Genomic DNA, 25,774 nt, shown 5'->3' on the forward strand with positions numbered 1-25,774 from the left:
GACATCTGAATGGCAGAGATTCCAAAACCCTGACAAGTAAAACCCATGCTATCTGCAGAAATATACAACTTGAGTGAATATAGAGGGATTTTTAATAATCACTATTAAAAACAACAAAAGAAAAAAACAAAAGAAAACCGACCAACCAGCCAACCAAACAAACAAACAAAGCAGGAACAAAACAAAGAAAGAACATGGAGAGACTGGCCATTATCAGACCAAGAATATTTTCTTCGTGATGCAGAAATGGGTTGACAATGCTCTCTTACCTAGCACCTCAGCAGTGGCCATGATCTCGCAGGTATACATGGCAGCCATGAGTCTCTGGGGCTGAGCCTGGAAGGCATGACGGCAGGCCTCCTTCATGGCAGCAATCAGCTGGCCGGAGACCGGCCCGTAGCAGTCTGCAGCTGCAGCTTCTGGCCTGCGCCTGGCCTGGTTTGGCCCTGCTGCTGTGCCCTCCACCTGGGCAGATGTCTCACTGCATCGTTCCACTTTGCTGTCTGCTAAAGCCTCATGGGATGTGGAGTCCTCCTCCACAGAGTCATGATATTGTGGCGGGGCTAAAGACTGGATGTCCCACCTCTCCACAGAGAAACATACACCCATTAGGGGCTCCTCACACATGGGCCCTGACAGAGATGCTAGCTGGAAGCCACTGATGATGCTGTTATCCAAGTCTCGAATAACAGCAGCCTGGGCTCCACCTTCGCCAGCTTTGTCTCCCCTGCCCAGACACTGCCACAGGGAGGGCCGCTGGTAACCGTCCACACTGTTCAGCAGAATATTGGGACCACATCTGAAAACGAGAACAGTAACACAATGAATAATGGTTTACAAGGTACTACAGATCATTCTTTGTGTTACTATGAATTCCAGGCATGCAGTACATTCTCATGATTGAGATTTTTTTGGCCACCTGGAGACAGCACAACAAGCTGTGAACACACACCTGAGACATATTATCATCATATAAAGTTGTTCTAGCAAATGTGTTAGCAAACAGCTTATTTAACTATCCAGCAGAACCAGAACAACAATAGAATTCATTTGGATTCATGTTTGTGTAACTTGATGAATTTAAGCCGAATATTCACTCTGCTTTTAGCTCTGTTTAAGTCTCCACCACCACCCTCTGGTGACCTCCACTATGTTCACCAGCTACTCTGTGACTGTGTCTGTCTGCTTGTCTGGTTGGTGTCTGGCAGGTAGTGTACAGTGGCTTTATCAGAGCCTTTTCTCTGAGAACAGCTCAGAACTGATGAAGGACACTTGGGCGGGGCACAGAGAAGCTGGTAAGAGAAAGCCACAGTAGCTGTGCTAATCCTACGGACCAATAAGAATTACTTTTTTTTTTCCTTTTATTTATTTATGGTTTTTCTCTCTTTTCCTCATCTTTTTCTTTTTGTGAGGAGCGTTTAGCACTCAGGAAATGGCTGCATTAAAGCCCAACTTGCAGGTTGGAGACCATGGTGAATAAATGTGTAGGAAAATGATGTAGAAACTCGATTAAAACAAAAAACAAAAACATTTACACACTACAGTGACTTTTGGGGTCGTTTTTGTGAGAGAATTTTGCTTCCGCATCTAAAAAATGTTATTGTGTGTATTGAAGCCATAATAGAGGGATTGCCTATGGTATTATGTAATATTTATGCACCTAATAAGGGAGACACAAATTTCTTTCATGAGGTTAATAAGTTTCTTGGGGACACAGAGGGTCAGATTGTCTTAGCAGGTGATTGCAATGAAGTAATGGACACCATACTAGATAAAAGTTCATATAGAGCCCCCTCACTGACTTTAGAGATAATCGCACGACACATGTTGTGAAGATAAGACAAGAGATAAGATACAACTTTATTGGTCCCACAATTGAGAAATTCCAGTGTTACAGCAGTCAAGGGGAAAAAGTCAAATTAAGATAAAGATTTCAATATTTAAAAACTTAAAAAACTAGGCATGCAGAAAAAAGTACAAAAGATACAAGAAACAGCAATAAATAATAACAATAATAATAATGAGCAGTGGATAAAAAAAGTGAGCAATGGATTAAAGTGAGCATATTTAGTGCAAGGTGAATATTGAATGTGCAAATAACAACATGGGGGACAGCAATGCTTATAGTGGTGTCCATAAAGTGTCCATGGTGCAGTTTACTGTGAGCAGTGCTGGTTATGAAGCCTGACAGCAGCAGGCAGGAAGGACCTGTGATAGCGTTCCTTCACACACTTTGGGTGAATCATTCCATTGCTGAAGGAGCTCTCCAGAGCTTGGCTGTCATCCTCCTTTCTCCTACCAACTGCACAGAGTCCAGAGAGCATCCCAGCACAGAGCTGGCCTTCTTGATCAGCTTGTCCAGTCTCTTCCTATCTGCAGCCAAGACTGCCCCAGCAGACCACTCCGTAAAAGATGGCTGATGCCACCACAGTGTCAAAGAAGGTCTTCAGGAGCGCCCCCTGCACTCCAAAAGACCTGAGCCATCTCAGCAGGTAGAGTCTGCTTTGGCCTTTCCTGTACAGTGTTGTTATGTGATTAGTCCAGTCCGGTTTATTGTTAAGATGAACACCCAGGTACTTACAAGATGTCACCATCTCAATGTCCTTTCCCCAGATGTTCACCGGTGTTGGGGGGAGGAGTCTGCGCCTGCGGAAATCCACCACCAGCTCTTTGGTTTTCCCCGCGTTGATCTGAAGGTGGTTCCTCAGGCACCAGTCCACAAAGTCCTGGGGAGGTGTCGAAGCAGTGTGCCAGGAGTGTAGGTGGGGGGGAAGGTGAAGGTGAGGATGAAGGGGGTTGCAGCCGTGATGTCTGGGCCAGGGGAGGGGGAGACTGATCAAATCTATTGAAGAACAGATACAGATCATTCACCCACTGCTGGTCACCTCTGGCCTGGGAGTCTGGCTGTTTGTGACCTGAGATGGTTTTCAGACCTCTCCAGACTCCGCTGACGTCGCTCTGCTGCAGCTGTTCCTCCATCTTCTTTTTATATCTTTTTATAATTTATTTGAGGAATTTCAGTCAGGATTTAGAGTGCATCATAGCACTGAGACAGCTCTAGTTAAAATTACAAATGACCTTCTGATTGCTTCAGACAAAGGACTCGTCTCTGTACTTGTTTTATTAGATCTTAGTGCGGCGTTTGACACAATTGACCATCAAATTCTGCTGCAGAGACTGGATCACTTAATTGGCTTAAAAGGTTCAGCACTAAGCTGGTTTAAATCTTATTTATCTGATCGTTTTCAATTTGTTGACGTTCGCAATGAACCATCCTTACGTACTAAAGTTTGTTTTGGAGTTCCGCAAGGTTCTGTGCTCGGACCAATCCTGTTTACTCTATATATGCTTCCGTTAGGTAACATCATTAGAAATCACTCTATAAATTTCCATTGTTATGCGGATGATACTCAGTTGTATTTATCAATGAAGCCAGAAGAAAGCAATCAATTAACTAAACTCCATAATTGCCTTAAAGACATAAAAACTTGGATGAGCACCAATTTCCTGATGTTAAATTCAGACAAAACTGAAGTTATTGTTCTTGGCCCCAAACAACTCAGAGACTCTTTATCTGATGACATAGTTTCTCTAGATGGCATTGCTCTGGCCCCTGCCACTACCGTAAGAAACCTCGGAGTAACATTTGATCAAGATTTGTCTTTTAATTCTCATTTAAAGCAAACCTCACGGACTGCATTTTTTCATCTGCGTAATATTGCGAAAATTAGGCCTATCCTGACCCAAAAAGATGCAGAAAAATTGGTCCACGCTTTTGTTACCTCAAGGCTGGATTATTGTAACTCTCTATTATCAGGTAGCTCTAGTAAGTCCTTAAAAACTCTCCAGCTAATTCAGAATGCAGCAGCACGTGTACTAACAGGAACTAAGAAACGCGATCATATCTCTCCTGTTTTAGCTTCTCTGCACTGGCTCCTGTAAAATCCAGAATTGAATTTAAAATCCTACTGTTAACTTATAAAGCTCTAAATGGTCAAGCTCCATCATATCTTAGAGAGCTCATAGTGCCATATTATCCCACCAGAACACTGCGCTCTGAGAACGCAGGGTTACTCGTGGTCCCTAAAGTCTCCAAAAGTAGATCAGGAGCCAGAGCCTTTAGCTATCAGGCTCCTCTCCTGTGGAATCATCTTCCTGTTACGGTCCGGGAGGCAGACACCGCACATTTAAGACTAGACTTAAGACTTTCCTCTTTGATAAAGCTTATAGTTAGGGCTGGCTCAGGCTTGTCCTGTACCAGCCCTTAGTTAGGCTGACTTAGGCCTAGTCTGCCGGAGGACCCCTCTATAATACACCGGGCCCCTTCTCTCCTTCTCTCTCTCTCTCTCTCGTATCCTATTACTGCATCTAGCTAACCCGGCCATTCTGGATGTCACTAACTCGGCTTCTTCTCCGGAGCCTTTGTGCTCCACTGTCTCTCAGATTAACTCATATCACAGCGGTGCCTGGACAGCGTGACGTGTGGTTGTGCTGCTGCCGTGGTCCCGCCAGATGCCTCCTGCTGCTGCTGCCATCATTAGTCATTAGTCATACTTCTTCTGTTATTATACACATATGATTATTGTCACACATGTATACTGCCAGGTATTAATACATACTTTCAACATATTGTACCGCAGTAACCAGAACTATAACTATAATATTATTACTTCCATTAATGTTGTTGTAAGATACTGTCATTACCTGCATATCTCTCTCTCTCTCTCTCTCTCTCTCTCTCTCCCTGTGTCATATGGATTACTGTTAATTTATCATGTTGATCTGTTCTGTACGACATCTATTGCACGTCTGTCCGTCCTGGAAGAGGGATCCCTCCTCAGTTGCTCTTCCTGAGGTTTCTACCGTTTTTTTTTCCCCCGTTAAAGGGGTTTTTTTGGGGAGTTTTTCCTTATCCGCTGTGAGGGTCTTAAGGACAGAGGGATGTCATATGCTGTAAAGCCCTGTGAGGCAAATTGTGATTTGTGATATTGGGCTTTATAAATAAAATTGATTGATTGATTGATTGATTGATATCCTTCCTTTCCCCGCCTGATGTTTCTCCGTAGCTCCTTCTGCACGGCCTTCAGTTTCTCCTTATTTCCAGATATAAAAGCTCTCCGCTTCTCCTTCAGGAGAGCTTTTATATCTGGAGTAATCCAGGGTTTTGGTTGGAGAATCAGTGTACAGTCCTGTTGGATACGGTGCTTTCCACCCAGAAATTAATATAATCCGTAATGCATGATGTCATACTGTCAATGTCCTCCCCATGGGAATCACTGAGTACCTCCCACACAGTCTCCTCGAAGCAGTCTTTCAGGGCCTCCTCAGACCACCTCTTCACAGTGCGGGTAGTTGCTGGTTCTCTCTGCACCAGAGGTCTGTAGACAGGCAGAAGATGAACCAGGTTGTGATCAGCTCTTCCCGGGGGGGCAGGGGGAATGAGTGGCATGCCTCCTTGGTGTTGGCATAAAATAAATCCAGTGTTTTATTGCCTCTGGTGTGGCAGGAAACATACTGGGTGAAGGTGGGCAGGGTGGTGGATGGACAGGCGTGATTGAAGTCCCCAGAGATCAGAAGGAGGGCCTGAGGGTGCTGTGTCTGCAGCCTACTTGTAACAGAGTGGAGAATGTCACAAGCAGACTCAGCCTTTGCGGACGGGGGGACATACGCTGCTACCATAATGACATGAGAAAACTCCCTGGGTAGATAATATGGTCTCATGCCAACAGCAAGCAGCTCAATGTTCCTGCAGCAATGCTGTTCCTTGATAGTGATGTGCCCAGAGTTACACCATCTATCATTCACAAACACAGCCAGCTCCCCTCCTTTCCTCTTACCGCTGTCCTGTCGTATCTGATGAGCTGGAATCCGTCCAGCGCGGCGATCGTGTCCGGTACTTCCGCGTTCAGCCATGTCTCGGTAAACACCAGCACACTGCTCTGCTGGTACTCCCTCTGATGGCGAGTCAGCGCCGACAGCACATCCATCTTGTTGGGGGGCGATCTTACGTTCCCCATGACGACGGACGGGAGGACGGGTTTGTACCGTCTCCTCCGGTGTCGGCGCTGCACTCCGGCGCGACATCCCCATCTCCTTCTCTCCAGCTCGGCGGGAATGTCGTGCCTCTCCTCGGGCCGCACCGCGGTGTGTTGTAGCGCTAACAGCTGGTCCAGTGTGTAAACAATGGAGGCACGGCCGGGCGCCGGTGTTGTGTCCCTACTGGTTTCCAATTTAACTGGTTTCCTTACCGAACAGCCGCAGATGTGCTGCGCCTCCGTCAGCAGATTCGTCACAAATTCACAAACATACACAACATATTACTAGCGATTTTAAAGTCGCAGCCCACATCTACCACAGCGAATATGCTTCTGTAAGTGAGCACTACGTACCAGCGACATTAAAAAAAGAAAGGAAAGAAAACATGATATACACAAATTTGCTTCAAGCTGGACTCGATATCACGTCAACAAAAGACAATATAACGCCAATCGCACGTCTACCTGTGTGAACCACTGAGACGCACAGAATGCACGGCTTTCCTCAGGTATTAGTAAGTTACGTCAGCATCCAGGTAACATTTTGATTTGGGCTGACCTGAGACAATTGGTTACCCTCGGCTTGCCTTGAAAATATCCAAGCATATTTATCAGTGTTTCTTGTTCCTTTTCCTTTTATATCATATATATATATATATATATATATATATATATATATATATATATATATATATATGATATAAAAAATAAAAAATAAAATCATATGTATATATATATATATATATATATATATATATATATATATACACATATATGATTTTATTTTTTTAATTCGGTCACGGAAGTCATTTAAAATGCAGCGAAGCATAATATCCTACTTAAATTAAAACATACTGATGTAACACTCAAATTAGGTTTTTCAAAAGTGCAAGTACACAAAAAACTAAATGTCAGTCCTTGCTTTTCACCTCTAATGATCCAGTGGCTATAAGTGCTTGGTTTTTATTTACATCTTATTTAGCGTATTTGGAGAGCATTTTCCGAGTTAGATCGTCACTTTTTAAACATGACAGGCTTTGTCATAGTGTGCAGTGTTGTACAGACTGTAATGTGGCACTGAATATGTTTGTAGACTTGTGGAAAAGGAACAAGAAACACTGATAAATATGCTTGGATATTTTCAAGGCAAGCCGAGGGTAACCAGTTGTCTCAGGTCAGCCCAAATCAAAATGTTACCTGGATGCTGACGTAACTTACTAATACCCGAGGAAAGCCGTGCATTCTGTGCGTCTCTGTGGCTCACACAGGTAGACGTGCGGTTAGTGTTATATTGTCTTTTGTTGACGTGATATCGAGTCCAGCTTGAAGCAAATTTGTGTATATCATGTTTTCTTTCCTTTCTTTTTTTAATGTCGCTGGTACGTGGTGCTCACTTACAGAAGCATATTCGCTGTGGTAGATGTGGGCTGCGACTTTAAAATCGCTAGTAATATGTTGTGTATGTTTGTGAATTTGTGACGAATCTGCTGACGTAGGCGCAGCACATCTGCGGCTGTTCGGTAAGGAAACCAGTTAAATTGGAAACCAGTAGGGACACAAGACCGGATCCCCACACACGATCGTATCCATAGCAAAAAGGGACAAAAACCGTTATAAAGAGAGCGGTCTTCGTCTCCATAACAAAGCAAAACATAAGTGCTAGCTAGCAAAACTTAAAACAACTCAAAGTGAGAAAGTTAAAAAGAAAAGACAGAGAAAAGCTCAGCGGTGTGCAGGAGCTGCTGTAACAGGCGTCTACCCTAGAGGCGCCATCTTGCAAATGTGGAGCTAACAGACAGAAGGAGGTTTACCAATCCAACAGAAAGGGAATATACATTTTTCTCACATTGTCACAAAACCTTATCTAGGATAGACTTCTTTTTAATAGTTACTTCCCTAGCAGACAGGGACTTCCCTAGCAGTGTAGATGACTGTACTATAAAAACCATATCTATTAGCCTACACACCATGCTCCAGGAGAACTACTTATTTATACAAATTCAGATAATCAGAGAAGAGGAAGGTGAAGAATGAACCCATTATTATTATTAGACTCTGCTTTTAGGAAAAACTCGAGAGAGAGAGAGAGAGAGACTTGAGAGCATTTTTTGATAACATTGGCAGCACTGAGGAAATTCCGACAGTTTGGGAAGCATCAAAAGCATATATTAGGGGGAAATTTACAGGACAGGCCACTAAAAAGAAAAAAGAAAGTCTAAGCAGGATTACTGAACTAGAAAAGGAAACTAAGGATAAGGAACCAAGACTAATCAAACATTTTTTTTCTGATGGGCAGCTCTCGGAGCTCTGCAAGCTCAAATTTCAGTAACATGAGATATATAATAAAAAAGCAGAATATGCACTGTTTAGATTAAAAACTATTTTTTATGAAGGAGGAGAAAAAACAGGAAAATTACTGGCTAGACAACTGAAAGAGAAAACTGTATCCAATATGATACTAGTAATCAATCAGGGCCATAGACAATTCTTTTCTGTTAAAGACATAAACAAGATATTTCAACAGTATTATGAAAAATTATATACCTCATCATTACCCACTATAACCCTGCAAGAGAAGATCGAACTGTTTCTTTCTAATGTAGATGTACCTAAACTGCAGCCTGAGGATGCAGAGTTATTGGAGTTGCCCATAACAGAAAATGAGATAAGGGAGGCAGTATCTGCAAGGAAAAATGGGAAATCTCCTGGCTATGATGGACTCCCAGTAGAGTATTACAAAGCATTTATAGATATTCTTGCCCCAATATGGAGATGTTCAAGAAGGGATGTTTAGCCCCAACTTTTAATGAAGGATTAGTTTTACTTATTCCCAAACCAGGTCGAAATGCAGCTGATCCCTCTAATTTCAGACCAATTAGCTTGCTAAATCTTGACTTGAATCTTGAGCTGGGCGTTGACAGAGTGTTTTGTCAAGTATTATTCACACCAACCACGTGGGATTCATGAAAAACAGAACATCTACTGATAATGTCAGATTGTTGCTACATTTAATGTCGGTGAGTCATTCTAAGAATGTTCCAGTAACAGCTATCTATGTTGATGCAGAGAAAGCCTTTGATGAGGTGGAGCGGTGTTTTTTGTTCTCCACCTTAACTAATTTCGGCTTTAACTCCAATTTCATTAAATGGGTTAAATTAGCATTATAAAACAATTTCTACGGATTGGAAGAAGAGCCAGGATCAAAATGACTAAGTTATGTGCCCACATGGAGACTGTACCACTTATCTTTTGAAATGGCTAAAACAGCAAAATATTGGGATGATGCAGTAGATAAAGCAGCAAACATTGAATACAAGCTGTACTCACCATTTAATCCTATCACTGCTTACCTCAAGTAATATTACAAACCAAGTCCTTCTGCATTCAAGAGATGTGTGGATTAAAGTCCATAAAATGTTAAAAGTAACACATACTTTACAAAGATACTCCTCAGTGTGGCATAACCCTGCAATCCGTATGAGGAAAAAATACTGTTTTTGGAAGCAGTGGCTTTCCCACAGGTTATGCACCATTGATGATTTATTTGAGGATGGCTTATGTCTCTCATACAGTAATCTGGTTTAGCGATTTAATTTGGTAGGAAAAGGGCAATTTTGGAAGTACTTAAAGAGAAGTAAGAAGTTGTATTATATCAAAGTCCTACAATATAGCTGATAACATAATTGTAAACTACCCCAAATTACCGCTGGAAAACCACAAGGCTTCATAATTTTATAAAGTAATTAACTCCCTCCTGTGTGATGTCTTTTAACGTGAAACTGATTTGGCAAAGGGACCTTGGGGAAGATACTGATGATGACAGATGGTCTAAAATTGTGTCAGGATGTGGTAAACATGTGAAAGAAGCCTGGGGAAAGCTCACACAGTATAAGGTACTCCATAGATATTATCATACACTGTTACGACTTTACAGAATGAAGTTGTTACATAACAATAGCTGTCTATTAATAGCTAGTAATGAAGAAAATGAATTATTACAGCAAACACTGTTAAACTACAGATGGCATCGGAGTATTGTTTGAAAACAGACAAGAACAATGAGCCTCATTTACTAATATGTGTGTAGAAATGTTTGTACTCTGTGCAGAAAATATGTGCACAGGCAAAATCACCGTTGAATTCATGACACATGCACAACAGCTGATTTTGTTGTTACCACTGTGTACGTTAATGAATCAGAATCATTCTAAGCTGACAGGCTTGTGCCCGTTATATGCAATCAGCATACTGCCACGCCCCCTATTCTCTATATAAGCAAATAAGTTTTCCCAGAGGTGTATTATGGAGGAAGAGGTGAAGGTGCTTCTACACACATACTAAGGCCCTGACACCAGTGTCAAACTGTTACTGAGCATCTGTGAATGTAATGGCAGTCAGAAACAGCTGATAAGCCTTTTGTCACTCTCTGCAAACATGTTCTAACGTGTCGGTCTCTGATGCTCTCCACTGCAATCAGGAACTGCAACATCTCCCAGCAAGGTTACATATGCAGAGGCGGTCCTGGCTAGTTTTACACCCTGGGTGAACCATCCCTCGCCCCCACCCCACCCCCAATTTCATGGTTAATTAATAAATTTTACCAATGCATTAGTTAATTAATGGTTTAAAATACTGTCTATTAACCCTATGGGCCCTAGGTGTTTTTGGGGTATTTTTACTGCCTTTACTTTTGAGCTCATATCACAGTCATTATAAAGGCTACATACACATGCTATATCTTGTTTTTTTCAGGACAATGTGGGCTATCCAGATCCATCATTACATGTCCTCCTATGTGCCTGTATTTTATATTAATTTTTATATCAATGAAAAAAACAAGTCCGTGTTGCTAAATTCTTACATTTTTACATGTATCTCACCATACCAAGTTGGAAGTTGACATATTCTGCCATATATGAAGAGGGGAGACTCTCTGGAATCTGGTAATATAAGAACCATGATGGTGGGACATTCTGTCACTTCACAGTTGTCCAAAACATGTGGTTTGTGCCAGGCGGACATGATTGCCAGTATTTTTTCATTATTGCAAGAAAATCCATTGACTCATTCACAAGTCAAAACTGTGTTTTATCTGAAAGAAACATGCAATATTTACATCTAAGATAATAGAAAAATAGTCAACCAAGTGCAATGATGTCCTCCAAGATAATATTTGCCACTTTGTTTGCAAAGTTGGACGCACTATGCGTCATTCGGGCCCATAGGGTTAAAGCCTTTTTAAATGATTCTTTTTAATATGTTAAAGCCCCTACAAGGAACTTTCATTTTGAGTTGATTTTGGCGACCCTGTGGACAAAAGCGGTAGTGTTTTGCCGGAATGAAGCCTACATTTCCCATGAGCTCTAGTGCGTACTGTCGTAAAGACGCTTACCTGGCTCGCGCATGTGTTTGTTTTGGGGATGAATGGAACAACGAGATGGGAAAACTTTGCCCCCGCTCCTATCGGGGATCCCAGCTCACCTCTGCCATGCCCCAGCTCCACCTCTCCGGCGTAAGCGCCACCGCCGCCGGGGTAAACGCAGCAGTCGGCTGGTAAGGCTGATTGAGTTGATTTTGGCGACCTTTGGCGACCCTGTGGACAAAAGCGGTAGTGTTTTGCCGGAATGAAGCCTACATTTCCCATGAGCTCTAGCGCGTACTGTCGTAAAGACGCTTACCTGGCTCGCGCATGTGTTTGTTTTGGGGATGAATGGAACAACGAGATGGGAAAACTTTGCCCCCGCTCCTATCGGGGATCCCAGCTCACCTCTGCCATGCCCCAGCTCTACCTCTCCGGCGTAAGCGCCACCGCCGCCGGGGTAAACGCAGCAGTCGGCTGGTAAGGCTGAAGGCCTGTTTGGCGAGCACTTCCACGGCTTCTTGGACTGAGTATGGAGCGGTGCCTTGCCTCTTTATTTCTCGGGACTCGCTGTACCCTGTCGACGCCTGGCTGGTACCTGTCGTCGGCCCGGATAAGGTTTTCCAGCCCCACGGTCCCTGCTCTCCTCGTCCCCGCTGGCGCGGGATGAATCTGCGCAACCTGCAGCCTCTGTGTGTGGCTCCCCGGACAGCTAACGCTGTTGGTGAGTCCAGTGCTTTCACAGAACTTTTACCCGATGATTGCTGCTAATTTAACTCCCCGCAGACGTTGGGTCGAGGAGGAGGAACAGTGACTATTTATAAGAGTCACTATAAATGTAAGCAGCTAGGTAAGATGACGTGTGCCGTCTGAGTGCCGTAAATCGCTTTGTCCTGGAAGCGACCTGGTGCAGACCCGGACACAGTTTCCTAAAGGTATGGATATACACTATATAGAAATAGCTTATCTTCACACCGATGGTGTCATTTGCTGTTGTAGGTCACGCACAGACATCAGCAGAAACGAGAGACTTTTGCATATCCAGTTAAAAGTTCCTTGTAGCAGCTTTAAGTTTACATTTTCAAAGACAGACAGGTCTTTATCATTTGTGCGTAGAAATTGTCTGATGCAGCTCTAAATTTGTTCAGAGTAGGAACAAATTCAAGTAAGAAAATATTGATGAACCCCTGATTTCTACTAAAATGTTCATACGCACGGTTTAAGCAGATTTGTATATTCACACTGTTTGTGAATGTGACCCTATGTGAGCCTATTCTTTAACCTGAATGGATCAACAGATTACAGTAGATTACAGTAACAGTAAAATATTATGTTTCATTTGAGCCCAAACCAAATATATATTTGCCTCCCTTGACTCATGTCCTTGCTGTGTTTCTGCTTTAAGCCTATACTGCAGGAGTTTATATTCATTTGAACCATGTCATTGCCACTAAAACGAGTGTCAGACCTGCGAGGCCCAAAAGCCCAGATACGCTCCACAGCATTCCTCCACTTCCTCCCCTGCAGCAGGCTCTCCAGCTGGGTCTTGAGTTCAACGATGGCCTCCAGCGTCCTGGGGCTAACATCCAGACTCTTTCCCTCCCTCAGGGACATGTTAACATGCTCCAGAGTCCGAATCAGCTCCGTGCTACTCTCCAACAGACGAGTAACCTCTGATAGGAAAAACAAAATTACTGACATGCTGACATGAAATAGTCAAATTGCAACAGTTCACACTCTGTTACTTTAGCCTTCATCATATCTTGGGTGGGGGGTGGGGGTGGGGGGGCATATAAAACCAGGTTCACACTGAACACGGAAGCGTTGTTAATTGTCACGCAGCCACCCTTCAGCTGTTCACACCAGAAGCGCATTTCTCCACACCGGTCAGCAAGTAATTCTGCTCTCTGCTCAGTTTAAATGACATATAGAGCTCTGCCTCTGTCTGCTTATGTGTCTGTATGTGTGTGGACATGTGTGTCTGTGTATGTGGCTCTGCTCATCTCTTTGCTCTCTGTTTAGACATAACTGATAAATATGTGGAAGCATGGGATGCATATTCTATTATTTATCATAGTCAGATAATTTAAATCATATTTAATATACATTTATATTGAGTATAACACATTTTCGGGATGTTTTCTTGCCAGATTCGCTTGTGGCTTGGGTAAAAAATAGACCAGAAGCTGAAACTATTGCAAACCGGTCTGGGCGCTTGGCACCGCGTCATGTCCACTGTTAACAGCTTAATTGGTTAACATAGGCACCAAAAGCATGGTGGCAACACTACACAGGAAATCGGCAGGCTTCGTGGTGCTTCCGTGTCCTGTGTGAACCTGGCTTAAATCAGTCCTTGATTTGCTAGAATAAAACCCAGCTGGGCACAGTGTAATGATAGGACAGTGGATGCAATTAGAGTGCAATTCAAGTTTAATCCCACAGGCAAATAAGGAGAACATTTTAATGAGTAAAGATAAGTGAATTTCACTGCTCATGGAGTGGTATCATAACAAACATGAAGAAAACGTGAAATGGAGAAAAATAAAGTTGTGATCTGCTGACATGTGATGCATGTTTGTTTGCTAACTGATACTAATTAAAGTATGCCACTTTTTTCTTCCAATAACCTGAAACCTCTGCTATTTTAACTCAAAACAATCTGTGCTGATTGGGCACAAGAACTTAAAGATGTTTTCTGATATCAATTGTTTCACATGATTTGGGTCCCTCAAGGCTCCATCTTAGGTCCTATTCTCTTTTCAATGTACATGGTTCCTCTTGGCCAAATTATTAAAAAACATAACATCTCCTTCCACTCCTATGCTGATGACACACAGCTGTATCTACCTATCCAGCCTAACCACAAGTCCAGCGTTGCCAGTCTCATAAACTGCCTCAAGGACACAAAGAACTGGATGGCACAGAATTTCCTCCAGCTGAATGAGGGCAAATCAGAAGTTGTCCTCTTTGGCCCCCCTGACTCCATTCGAGGGTTTCTGACCAGCTCGGTAGCCTCTCTAACTATGTTAAACCCCATGCCAAAAATCTTAGCGTGATATTTGACTCCACCTTTAAATTTGAGAAACAAATAAATGCAGTAGTATAAGCCATTTTTTTCCAACTCTGCACCATTTCCAAAATCAAGCCATTTCTCTCCCTCAATGACCTGCAGATAGTCACCCACGCTCTCATCTCCTCCCGTTTAGACTACTGTAACTCTCTGTACACTGGTATCAGTCTGTCCTCTCTGTCCCGCCTCCAGCTGGTTCAGAATGCCACTGCTCGGCTTCTCACAGGTACCCGGAAGAGAGACCACATCACACCTGTTTTTGCCTCTCTCCACAGGCTGCCAGTAAAGTTCAGAGTTGACTTTATTCTATTCTGAGAAACGTGAAGTTAGCAACACCAGCGGCCATAGTCAAATGTATCCCTGGGGCCAGAGCGGGCGACATTGAATCAAATTTAAAGCTGCTGGCTAAAGCTAAACGTAGATTCAGTAAGATTGTTATTCACGTCGGCGGCAATGACACCCGGTTACGCCAATCGGAGGTCACTAAAATTAATATTGCCTCGGTGTGTGAATACGCAAAAACGATGTCGGACTCCGTAGTTTTCTCTGGACCCCTCCCAAATCTGACCAGTGATGACATGTTTAGCCGCATGTCATCATTTAACCGCTGGCTGTCCAGGTGGTGTCCAGCAAACGATGTGGGTTTCGTTAATAATTGGCAAACTTTCTGGGGAAAACCTGGTCTTATTAGGAGAGACGGCATTCATCCCACTTTGGATGGAGCTGCTCTCATTTCTAAGAACCTGGCAAATTTTATTAGTAATTTAAACCCCTGACAACCCAGAGTTGAGACCAGGACTCGGAGACGCAGTCCTATACGCCTCTCTGAGCTTCTAGTTCAGTTACCCAGCCATAGTTTTAATAGTTTTATACAAATGTCTGTCCCCCGACCGCCTAAATTATCTAAATCTAAAATTAAACAAAGAGGAGTTGTGCATAACAACCTCATAAAAATTAAAACCTCTTCTGTGACAGAAAGACAAAACAGGAGAATTAAATGCGGACTGTTGAATATCAGGTCTCTATCGTCTAAAGCAGTGTTAGTAAACAAATTAATATCAGATAATCATATTGATTTACTCAGTCTCACTGAAACCTGGCTGTGTCAAGATGAATATGTCAGTCTAAATGAGTCCACTCCTCCCAGTCATAATAATACCCACATTCCTCGAGGCAGCGGCCGAGGAGGGGGAGTTGCAGCCATTTTTAACTCTAGCCTGTTAATCAGTCCTAAACCTAAACTAGATTATAATTCATTTGAAAGCCTCGTTCTTAGTCTTTTACATCCGACCTGGAAAACCTCGCAGCCACTTTTATTTGTTATAGTGTACCGTGCTCCTGGCCCGTATTCTGAATTTTTATCTGAATTCTCAGAGTTTTTATCCAGTTTAGTTCTTAAATCAGATAAAGTTATTATTGTAGGCGATTTTAACATTCATGTCGACGTTGATAATGACTCCCTGGCTACCGCGTTTATCTCATTATTAGACTCCATTGGCTTCAGTCAGGGTGTACATGAACCTACTCATTGTTTTAACCATACCCTCGATCTAGCTCTGACGTATGGAATTGAAATTGATAACCTAAAAGTCTTTCCACAGAATCCCTCGCTATCGGATCATTATCTGATTACTTTTGATTTCTTTTTACTCGATTACACGCCACTCAGCAACAGTTACTATACTAGATGTTTATCAGATAGTGCTGTCGCAAAACTTAAGGAAAAGATTACTTCGTCGTCTGGGGCGTTGGTGGCTTAGTGGTAGAGCAGGCGCCCCATGTACAAGGCTGTTGCCGCAGCGGCCCGGGTTCGAATCCAGCCTGTGGCCCTTTGCTGCATGTCACTCCCTCTCTCTCTCTCCCCCTTTCACGCTTGTCTTTCCTATCAAATAAAGGCTAAATGCCCAAAAATATCTTTAAAAAAAAAAAAAAAAGATTACTTCGTCGTTAAATTCAATACCAATACCTTCAGTAACAGAGGTTTCCCGTGCCAACTTTAACCTCTCCCGAATTGATCATTTTGTTGATAGCACCGTAGGCTCGCTACGAACAACGCTCGACTCTGTAGCTCCTCTTAAAAAGAAGTTAAAAAAGCAAAGAAAGTTCGCTCCTTGGTATAACTGTCAAACCCGTAAGTTAAAACAAATATCGCGAAAATTTGAAAGGAATTGGCGATTAACCAAACTGGAAGAATCTCGTTTAATCTGGACAGACAGTCTCCAAACTTATAAGAGGGGCCTCCGCAATGCCAGAGCAAACTATTACTCAGCTCTAATAGAAGACAATAAGAACAACCCCAGGTTTCTTTTCAGCACTGTAGCCAGGCTGACTGAGAGTCAAAGCTCTTTTGAGCCTTGTATTCCCTTAGCCCTTAGCAGTAATGATTTTATGAGCTTTTTTAATGACAAAATTCTAACTATTAGAGGCAAAATTCATGACCTCCTGCCCTCAGATAGTACCTATCTAACCTCAAACACAGCTGTAAAATCTAATTTTCAGTCAGGATTTAGAGTGCATCATAGCACTGAGACAGCTCTAGTTAAAATTACAAATGACCTTCTGATTGCTTCAGACAAAGGACTCGTCTCTGTACTTGTTTTATTAGATCTTAGTGCGGCGTTTGACACAATTGACCATCAAATTCTACTGCAGAGACTGGATCACTTAATTGGCTTAAAAGGTTCAGCACTAAGCTGGTTTAAATCTTATTTATCTGATCGTTTTCAATTTGTTGACGTTCGCAATGAACCATCCTTACGTACTAAAGTTTGTTTTGGAGTTCTGCAAGGTTCTGTGCTCGGACCAATCCTGTTTACTCTATATATGCTTCCTTTAGGTAACATCATTAGAAATCACTCTATAAATTTCCATTGTTATGCGGATGATAGTCAGTTGTATTTATCAATGAAGCCAGAAGAAAGCAATCAATTAACTAAACTCCATAATTGCCTTAAAGACATAAAAACTTGGATGAGCACCAATTTCCTGATGTTAAATTCAGACAAAACTGAAGTTATTGTTCTTGGCCCCAAACAACTCAGAGACTCTTTATCTGATGACATAGTTTCTCTAGATGGCATTGCTCTGGCCTCTGCCACTACCGTAAGAAACCTCGGAGTAATATTTGATCAAGATTTGTCTTTTAATTCTCATTTAAAACAAACCTCACGGACTGCATTTTTTCATCTGCGTAATATTGCGAAAATTAGGCCTATCCTGACCCGAACAGATGCAGAAAAATTGGTCCACGCTTTTGTTACCTCAAGGCTGGATTACTGTAACTCTCTATTATCAGGTAGCTCTAGTAAGTCCTTAAAAACTCTCCAGCTAATTCAGAATGCAGCAGCACGTGTACTAACAGGAACTAAGAAACGCGATCATATCTCTCCTGTTTTAGCTTCTCTGCACTGGCTCCCTGTAAAATCTGGAATTGAATTTAAAATCCTACTGTTAACTTATAAAGCTCTAAATGGTCAAGCTCCGTCATATCTTAGAGAGCTCATAGTGCCATATTATCCCACCAGAACACTGCGCTCTGAGAACGCAGGGTTACTCGTGGTCCCTAAAGTCTCCAAAGTAGATCAGGAGCCAGAGCCTTTAGCTATCAGGCTCCTCTCCTGTGGAATCATCTTCCTGTTACGGTCCGGGAGGCAGACACCGTCTCCACATTTAAGACTAGACTTAAGACTTTCCTCTTTGATAAAGCTTATAGTTAGGGCTGGCTCAGGCTTGCCCTGTACCAGCCCTTAGTTAGGCTGACTTAGGCCTAGTCTGCTGGAGGACCCCTCTATAATACACCGGGCCCCTTCTCTCCTTCTCTCTCTCTCTCTCTCTCTCTCTCTCTCTCTCTCGTATCCTATTACTGCATCTAGCTAACCCGGCCATTCTGGATGTCACTAACTCGGCTTCTTCTCCGGAGCCTTTGTGCTCCACTGTCTCCCAGATTAACTCATACCGCAGCGGTGCCTGGACAGCGTGACGTGTGTGGTTGTGCTGCTGCCGTGGTCCCGCCAGATGCCTCCTGCTGCTGCTGCCATCATTAGTCATTAGTCATACTTCTTCTGTTATTATACACATATGATTATTGTCACACATGTATACTGCCAGGTATTAATACATACTTTCAACATATTGTACCGCAGTAACCAGAACTATAACTATAATATTATTACTTTCATTAATGTTGTTGTAAGCTACTGTCATTACCTGCATCTCTCTCTCTCTCTGTCTCTCTCTCTGTCTCATTGTGTCATATGGATTACTGTTAATTTATTATGCTGATCTGTTCTGTACGACATCTATTGCACGTCTGTCCGTCCTGGAAGAGGGATCCCTCCTCAGTTGCTCTTCCTGAGGTTTCTACCGTTTTTTTTCCCCGTTAAAGGGGTTTTTTGGGGAGTTTTTCCTTATCCACTGTGAGGGTCTTAAGGACAGAGGGATGTCGTATGCTGTAAAGCCCTGTGAGGCAAATTGTGATTTGTGATATTGGGCTTTATAAATAAAATTGATTGATTGATTGACTTTAAGGTTCTCTTGTTTGTTTACAAGGCCCTTAATGGTCTAGCCCCATTCTATATCTCAGACCTTCTAACCCCCCATTCCATGCCCCTCACGTCAGCTGACCAGGGGCTCCTGGCTGTCACACGCTCCAGACTTAAGCTCAGGGGTGATCATGCCTTTGCTGTGTCTGCGGCACAGTCTGCTGTGACTGTGGAACAGCATCCCCCTCCCAATCAGATCTGGCCCCACCACTGAATCATTTAAGTCCAGGCTCAAAACCTTATTTTATTCATTAGTGTTTGAGTCCCCCTGATGTGGTTTCCCTGATGTGTGCCTGTGTGTGTTGGGTCTATAAATGTGTGAGCTGTGTACCTGACAATTATGTCACCCATATGTATGCGTTTCTTCGCATTTTATTTCTTTTTTACAGCACTTTGGTCGGTATACACTGTGTGATTTTGGGCTGTCCCAGACAACAGATGACCATCATGAAAGAAACGTGGCAATATCTTTGGCTGTGGCTCTAAAACGGTGGTCCTATGTTGCACAATGAGAGAGGTTCAAGGATGGCCATTGTCATGATCTTGTGATCAAAGACAGCCTGGGATAAAATTCTGACAGAGTCAGAAATTTAGGATGACAATCTCATTGTGTGACTGCTGTTACAACCTTTGTCTTTTAACCAACCAACAGAAATGCAGCATGGAATGATGCACTGGCACTAAACCCAAACAAACAGATGGACCGCATCTCGTCATGAAGGCAAAACGTGCTAAAAGAAATGTGTGGGATTTCAGCTAAAAGGAAAACCTTGTGTAGTTGTGGTAGCAGAAGCCTTGCCTTATGATGTGTCCTCGAGCTTTTACATGATCGTGCAAAGAAGGATGAAGCACGAAAGGAAATAGTGGTGGAGGTGAGTGCCAGGTGAGCAAACTAATAATAATAATAATAATAATAATAATAATAATAATAATAATACATTGGATTTATATAGTGCTTTTCAGAATACTCTTTACAAAGAGCAGAAACGGCAATAAAAAAAAAAAGAACTAGCAGCTAGTAAACATACACAGAGGAAACACAGCAGTATATAGTGTCCACAAAACTTTAGATTTTTTATTAACGTGTCCCTCTCTGTTGTGCTTCACAGTTAGAGAGGTAATAACTCGTGCAGCATCCCTGCACACTCAGTATAGAAAGCTATTGCATCATATGTATGCTGTTATTGTACAGTCTGCAATTATCAAACTTGATGTTGTACCCAAGTTTATTAGATCCATGTTGCACAGTGTAGCTTGGACTAAACTTAGAAGATTGATAAAATCTCAGTGTGTAGGACTTCTCCAAAGCAAACTTTGGTATTAACAAAAAGACCGAATCAAGCAAATGGTGAAGAAAAATGTTTTCTCTCTCTGTAGGGATTCCTCTCTCTGTAGGGATGTTGTCAGGCACTCAGAATAACAATCTGGGCCTGTCTAATGCTGTAATATAAATCCAGCAAACTTCAATTTCTCTCTGCTACTATTGAACTGTTCATGCTTGTTACTACAAAACCTCATGTCAGTGAGTTTGCAACTTGCTGCAAATTGGTTTGTTTATACAAAATGTATATGGAAGTTTGCCCACTACAACGGTTGCAATGGCAACGCTGCACATAAAAATGGCCACTATTTTGACCATCCTGCTTCATTGATTTGAATGTGACTGTCCTTTCTACTCTCACACTATTTCTATGATTGCTCCTCTCTGTGATGGCAGGGCCCAGCAGTGTGGTTATTCAGAGCAGCTATGAACACTTTCACCTTTAGACATGGTAGACACAACATACAGTACAACCAAGTTTGTTGAATGTATATTGAGAGCTTTAGCCTGCTTGCTTGCTGTGTCCAAATCTTACCCTGTGGCAGGGGGATTGCCCTGACACTGACAGTAGCCAGTCTGTTGGGGGTGGTGAGGGTGACCATTCCACTGGGGTCCATACGCAGGTTGTCAGACAAACGACCCTGAGAGGCCTCCTCCTTCACCTAGCAGTGCATACATACACAACAACATATGTGTAAACCAATCATTGGTACTGAAAGATGATGATTCAATGTTAATGTTGATGGCTGTTTATGAGTTTATTAGTAAATCCAAGAAATCTGCTCTTTGCTCCACCACTCCTTCTAACTGCCAAAATGTCCTAATTATTGCACCCAGATAATGTAAAACATGTCATTAAACCTAGAAGACATTATCTCCTCTGTGCATAATTCCCAGCAGAGACATAGCAGACACTAAATGCTTGCAACAGAAAACAGAAACTTTTACAATGAATGTGCTGTTGACTGACCTGGTGAATGATGGCTACTTTCTGCTGCTTGCCCAGGTCTTCATTAACCATGTCCACTTTTGGAGAACGTACCACTGTTTCTCTGAATGGAATAATTGGCTTAGACGCGCTGATCTCAATTTTAGCAAACCTTTAAAAAGACAAGTGAAAAGCTTGTGAATTATTATGGCAGATAATGTGGTCCCCATTGTCCACTGTCAGTTTCATTCCACTTTGATGTTGTCTAAAATTCCATTCATGTACTGAGGATAAGCTGAGAACTGAGAGTAAAACACATTCTACCATTTTTTTCCCCGTTAAAGGTTTTTTTGGGGGGAGTTTTTCCTTATTCGCTGTGAGGGTCCTAAGGACAGAGGGATGTCGTATGCTGTAAAGCCCTGTGAGGCAAATTGTGATTTGTGATACTGGGCTTCATAGGCGTTTCTAGCCCATTTTTGGGCATGCTGAAGCACCCCTAAATTGAATCCCAGCACCCCTAAAATTTGAGAGATTTTTTTTTTTATTTTTTTTTTTTACTGCATGTCCCTTTTTAACAAGCTAGACAAGTGTCAAAACCATACAGTACTTGGTTGCAACATAATATTTCAACAACAAAAACACAAAATGGTTTGATCCACCCCATCCCTTCCACCTTTCCCCGACTCAGGCTCTGAGCGCTCTATCTGCACAGAGCAATACGCTGCATTCCAGAGTGGGTGAAAATGGTGTAAGTACCTGGCTTAAACCAGGATATGTGGCACATTTCTTAACTTCTACCACTCATTATTTGACCAAAAGTCTTCTCTTCTGTTCCTAAAATATGACATTGAATAATGGCCAGAAGTGTTTTATGCAGATCATTATGAAGTCACGTGATGTGATGCTGACCTTTTACCTTTTTAATATAAAATGTCATCACTTCATTATCATGTCTTTTAAACACGTGTAAAATCTTGTCATAATTAACATGGGAATTATTGAGTTATAACATATTTTGTGTGGTTACACTGACCTTGACCTTTGACCTTACTGCCTTTACTTTTAAGCTCATATCACAGTCATTATAAAGGCTACATACACATGCTATATCTTGTTTTTTTCAGGACAATCTGGGCTAACCAGATTTGCCATCATTTCATGTTCTTCTATGTGCCTGTATTTTATATTAATTTTATATCAATGAAAAAAACAAATCTGTGTGCCTAAATTCTTACATTTTGACATGTATCTCACCATAGCAAGTTGGAAAATGACATATTCTGCCATATCTGAAGAGGGGAGACTCTCTGGAATCTGGCAATATAAGAACCATGATGCTGGGACATTCTGTCACTTCACAGCTGTCCAAAACATGTGGTTTGTGCCAGGAGGACATGTTTGCCAGTATTTTTTCATTATTGCAAGAAATTCCATTGACTCATTCACAAGTCAAAAATGTGTTTTATCTGAAAGAAACATGCAATATTTACATCTAAGATCACAGAAAAATTTTCAACCAAGTGCAATGATGTCCTCCAAGATAATATTTGTTTTTCAGTTTCAGTTATATACTGGGGAGACATTTTGGGCATTGGTGGGGGGGCACGTGTCCCTCTCAATGTATATGGTGACTACGGCCCTGTCAGCATGCATTAGGCTGCAGTTGTCTGGGTGCGCAAAGGTGAAGTGGCTGGTCTTGTCATACAAAGTTTGATACTTGAAAGCTGGACTACAAATGTGGACAGACAGGGAGAAACTCACGCAAGCCTAAGACGTGGTAAGATACGATATTCCTCACTATATGAAGTGACTGATAACAAGATCTGTATCATGGATTGTAAAGAAATTCGTCAGGTTTTTATTTTGTAGACAATTGATCTATATTTATAGCGTGATGGGATGACAGCACAATGATGTGTGTGGTCCTACGCTTTCATGTGATAATGCGTGGCATTTCTGTGAGAGCCTGCGTTCGTGAGTAATCCATCCAAGAGTAATGTGTGTGCAAAGCTGTATGAAAGCTCTGTTATACATAATTTTATTGTAATTTTATCATTTTTTTTTGCTGTGAAAACATTGGATTACCAACAAGTGCTTGGCCTTGTCGGAAAGCTACAGTTCTGCTGTGTCCGCTGATATGCGTGGCTTCTCACTATGACGCATGGTCGTGGAGAAAATCCACAGAGAAGAACGGGTGTGAATTTGGATGCACTATGCGTCGTTCGGGCCCATAGTCTAAACTTCTCAGTTTCAACATTTTATTGAGAACATTTAGGAACAGTGCTGCACGTTAACTTTTGTCTGCACATTGTTTTTGTCGCCATTGTTGCTGAGTCTGAGGTGCGAGTCATGCGCTCTCGCTCTGCCTCCACCTCAGGTATCGAAATTTGGCACCGTTTCATTTTAAGTGAATCGGCACTCGGTAGTACCGACGTGAATCGGTACCAAGTACAAAAAGTACCGAGTTTCGGTACCCAACCCTAACCAGCACGTACATTCCATGCCTGCATGAGAGGAAATAACTCTTCACACCAGCAGATGGCAGCAGTCTGTAGTCAAAATGGCATCCAGAGACTGGCCCTAAAGTGGTTTGCCTCCTATCTACAAAACCGATCTGCCTCTGTTTCACTGAACAATGTCTCTCCTTCCTCTGCACACACCTCCTGTGGCATACCACAAGGCTCCATATTAGGTCCCATTTTATTTTCCTCGTATATGCTTTCCTTGGGGTCTCTTTTTAGAAAATATAAAATTTCTTACTATTTTTTGCTGACAACACTCAGCTATATCTCCTGCTCAAACCTTGCAATCCATGCAGTGTCAGCGTCCTCTTAAATTGCACTGAGGATATATAATCCTGGAAAAGCTGTCTTCCACTTAACCAGGATAAAATAGAGGTTTTAATCTTTGGCCCAGCTGTCAAGTCTGCTTCCACAATTAATGCCCTTGGGTTTCTGTTATTAAACATAAAATCACATGTAAAAAAATCTCTGCATTCTTTGATTCTGGCTTAAAATTTGATAAACAAATCAACTCATTAGCAGTGGCTTTTACCATCTCAGGTCACTTGCAAAATTAAAACCCTTCCTGCCTGTCAAAGATTTTGGTATTTTAGCCGATGCTTTTATTTCCTCTTGCTTAGACTACTGCAAATCCTTCTATGTGGGAATCAGTTTGTCAGCCCTACCCTGGATGGGAAGGAAGAGAGACCACATCACCCCAGTGCTGGTCTATTTTCACTGGTTAACAGTAAAATACAGAACTGATTTTAAAATTCTCTTCTTTATTTTAACACAACTTCCAAGCCATTGACGTGATTTTCCGTCATTTATGACACAACGCTTCCCCGCCATTGAGGAGATATGCTGGCAATCTGTGTTTTCACTGTTATAAGATAGAGGGCTCTGTTACACATCTTGTGAAATAGAAGAGCACCACCGTGACCAAATAAAAAATGAAGAAGATCAGCTGGAAACCAGAAGATATAGCTGCTTGTACACTGCATGAAAAGTTTACGGTTGTGCAAACTGTGGAGATGTCATTGGACTCTGACAATTCCTGTTTTGATCAACATTCTGAATCTGATTTGGACGAAGAAGCAAACGAGTTTGGTGGGACGAAACAGGATCTCCATGACGGTGGCAGTAAAACATGGACAAAACAAATCACTGATCGATCACCGAATGTGGCAACATGTTCCGCTACACCTCAAAGGTAATACTATTTTTACTGTTATTATTATTATTATTGTTATTAATAATAACAATAATAATAATAATGATATTACTAATAATAATTAATTATTGTACCTTTATTTATACAGTTCAAACAAATGTAATGAGTTTGGGGGAAAAAAATGTAAATGTGAAATTGATTTCATACTTGAAAATGACATTCTTTGACATTAATGCACTTTTCTCAGCTTTTTGTCCAAAATGTTTTTTTTTTTTTTTTGGTGGTTGTTTTTTAATATGCACAAATTCAATAGTTGATTAAAAAAAATGGATTACGATAGAATAAAATGTTTTTTTGTGTCTAAAAACAGGACAGGAGGTCTCTTTTTTAGTTTCATGTATGTACTGTTTACATATTCATAGAACAAATTATTCTGTTGGTTTTGAAAGATTAGTGAATATGATGAACAATGCTGGCTGTGGCTGGCAACTTAAAAGTAATACTCTGATGGGGAAAGTGTTAAAGCACTGCATGGAAACGCCCCTGTTTACATCTCTGGACTGCTAATCCCCTATTCCACCTCCCGACCCCTCAGATTTAGTTACTGCCATCCATTCCACATACCTAGTTAAATAGTAGAGGTGATCCAGCATTTTTTCTGTTGTTGGTCCTAAACTGTGGAATAGTCTCCCGCTTACAGCTAGATCTTCCTCCTCTATTGATAAATTCAAGGCTCATCTTAAGACCCATCTCTTTTCTATGGCCTTCTAACTATCATTAAGATGACATACCTGACAACACTGTTTAACGGTTAATGTATTTTCTGAGTTTTATCTTGTTGTTTG

General features: G+C 41.9%; 1 protein-coding gene across 1 annotated transcript in view; it reads right to left on the reverse strand.

The window, feature by feature from the left end:
- Window positions 1-25,774, reverse strand: part of efl1 (elongation factor like GTPase 1) — a 310,425-nt gene that overhangs the window by 56,843 nt on the left and 227,808 nt on the right. The window contains exons 17-20 of the mRNA XM_049602819.1: window positions 21,297-21,426; window positions 20,862-20,988; window positions 12,863-13,067; window positions 270-799 (exon numbers count right to left, since the gene is read on the reverse strand). Of these exons, the coding sequence (XP_049458776.1) occupies window positions 270-799; window positions 12,863-13,067; window positions 20,862-20,988; window positions 21,297-21,426 (992 nt within the window). The remainder of the gene's footprint in view (window positions 1-269; window positions 800-12,862; window positions 13,068-20,861; window positions 20,989-21,296; window positions 21,427-25,774) is intronic.

Source organism: Epinephelus fuscoguttatus, linkage group LG2, assembly GCF_011397635.1.
Source record: "Epinephelus fuscoguttatus linkage group LG2, E.fuscoguttatus.final_Chr_v1".
NCBI lineage: Eukaryota > Metazoa > Chordata > Actinopteri > Perciformes > Serranidae > Epinephelus > Epinephelus fuscoguttatus.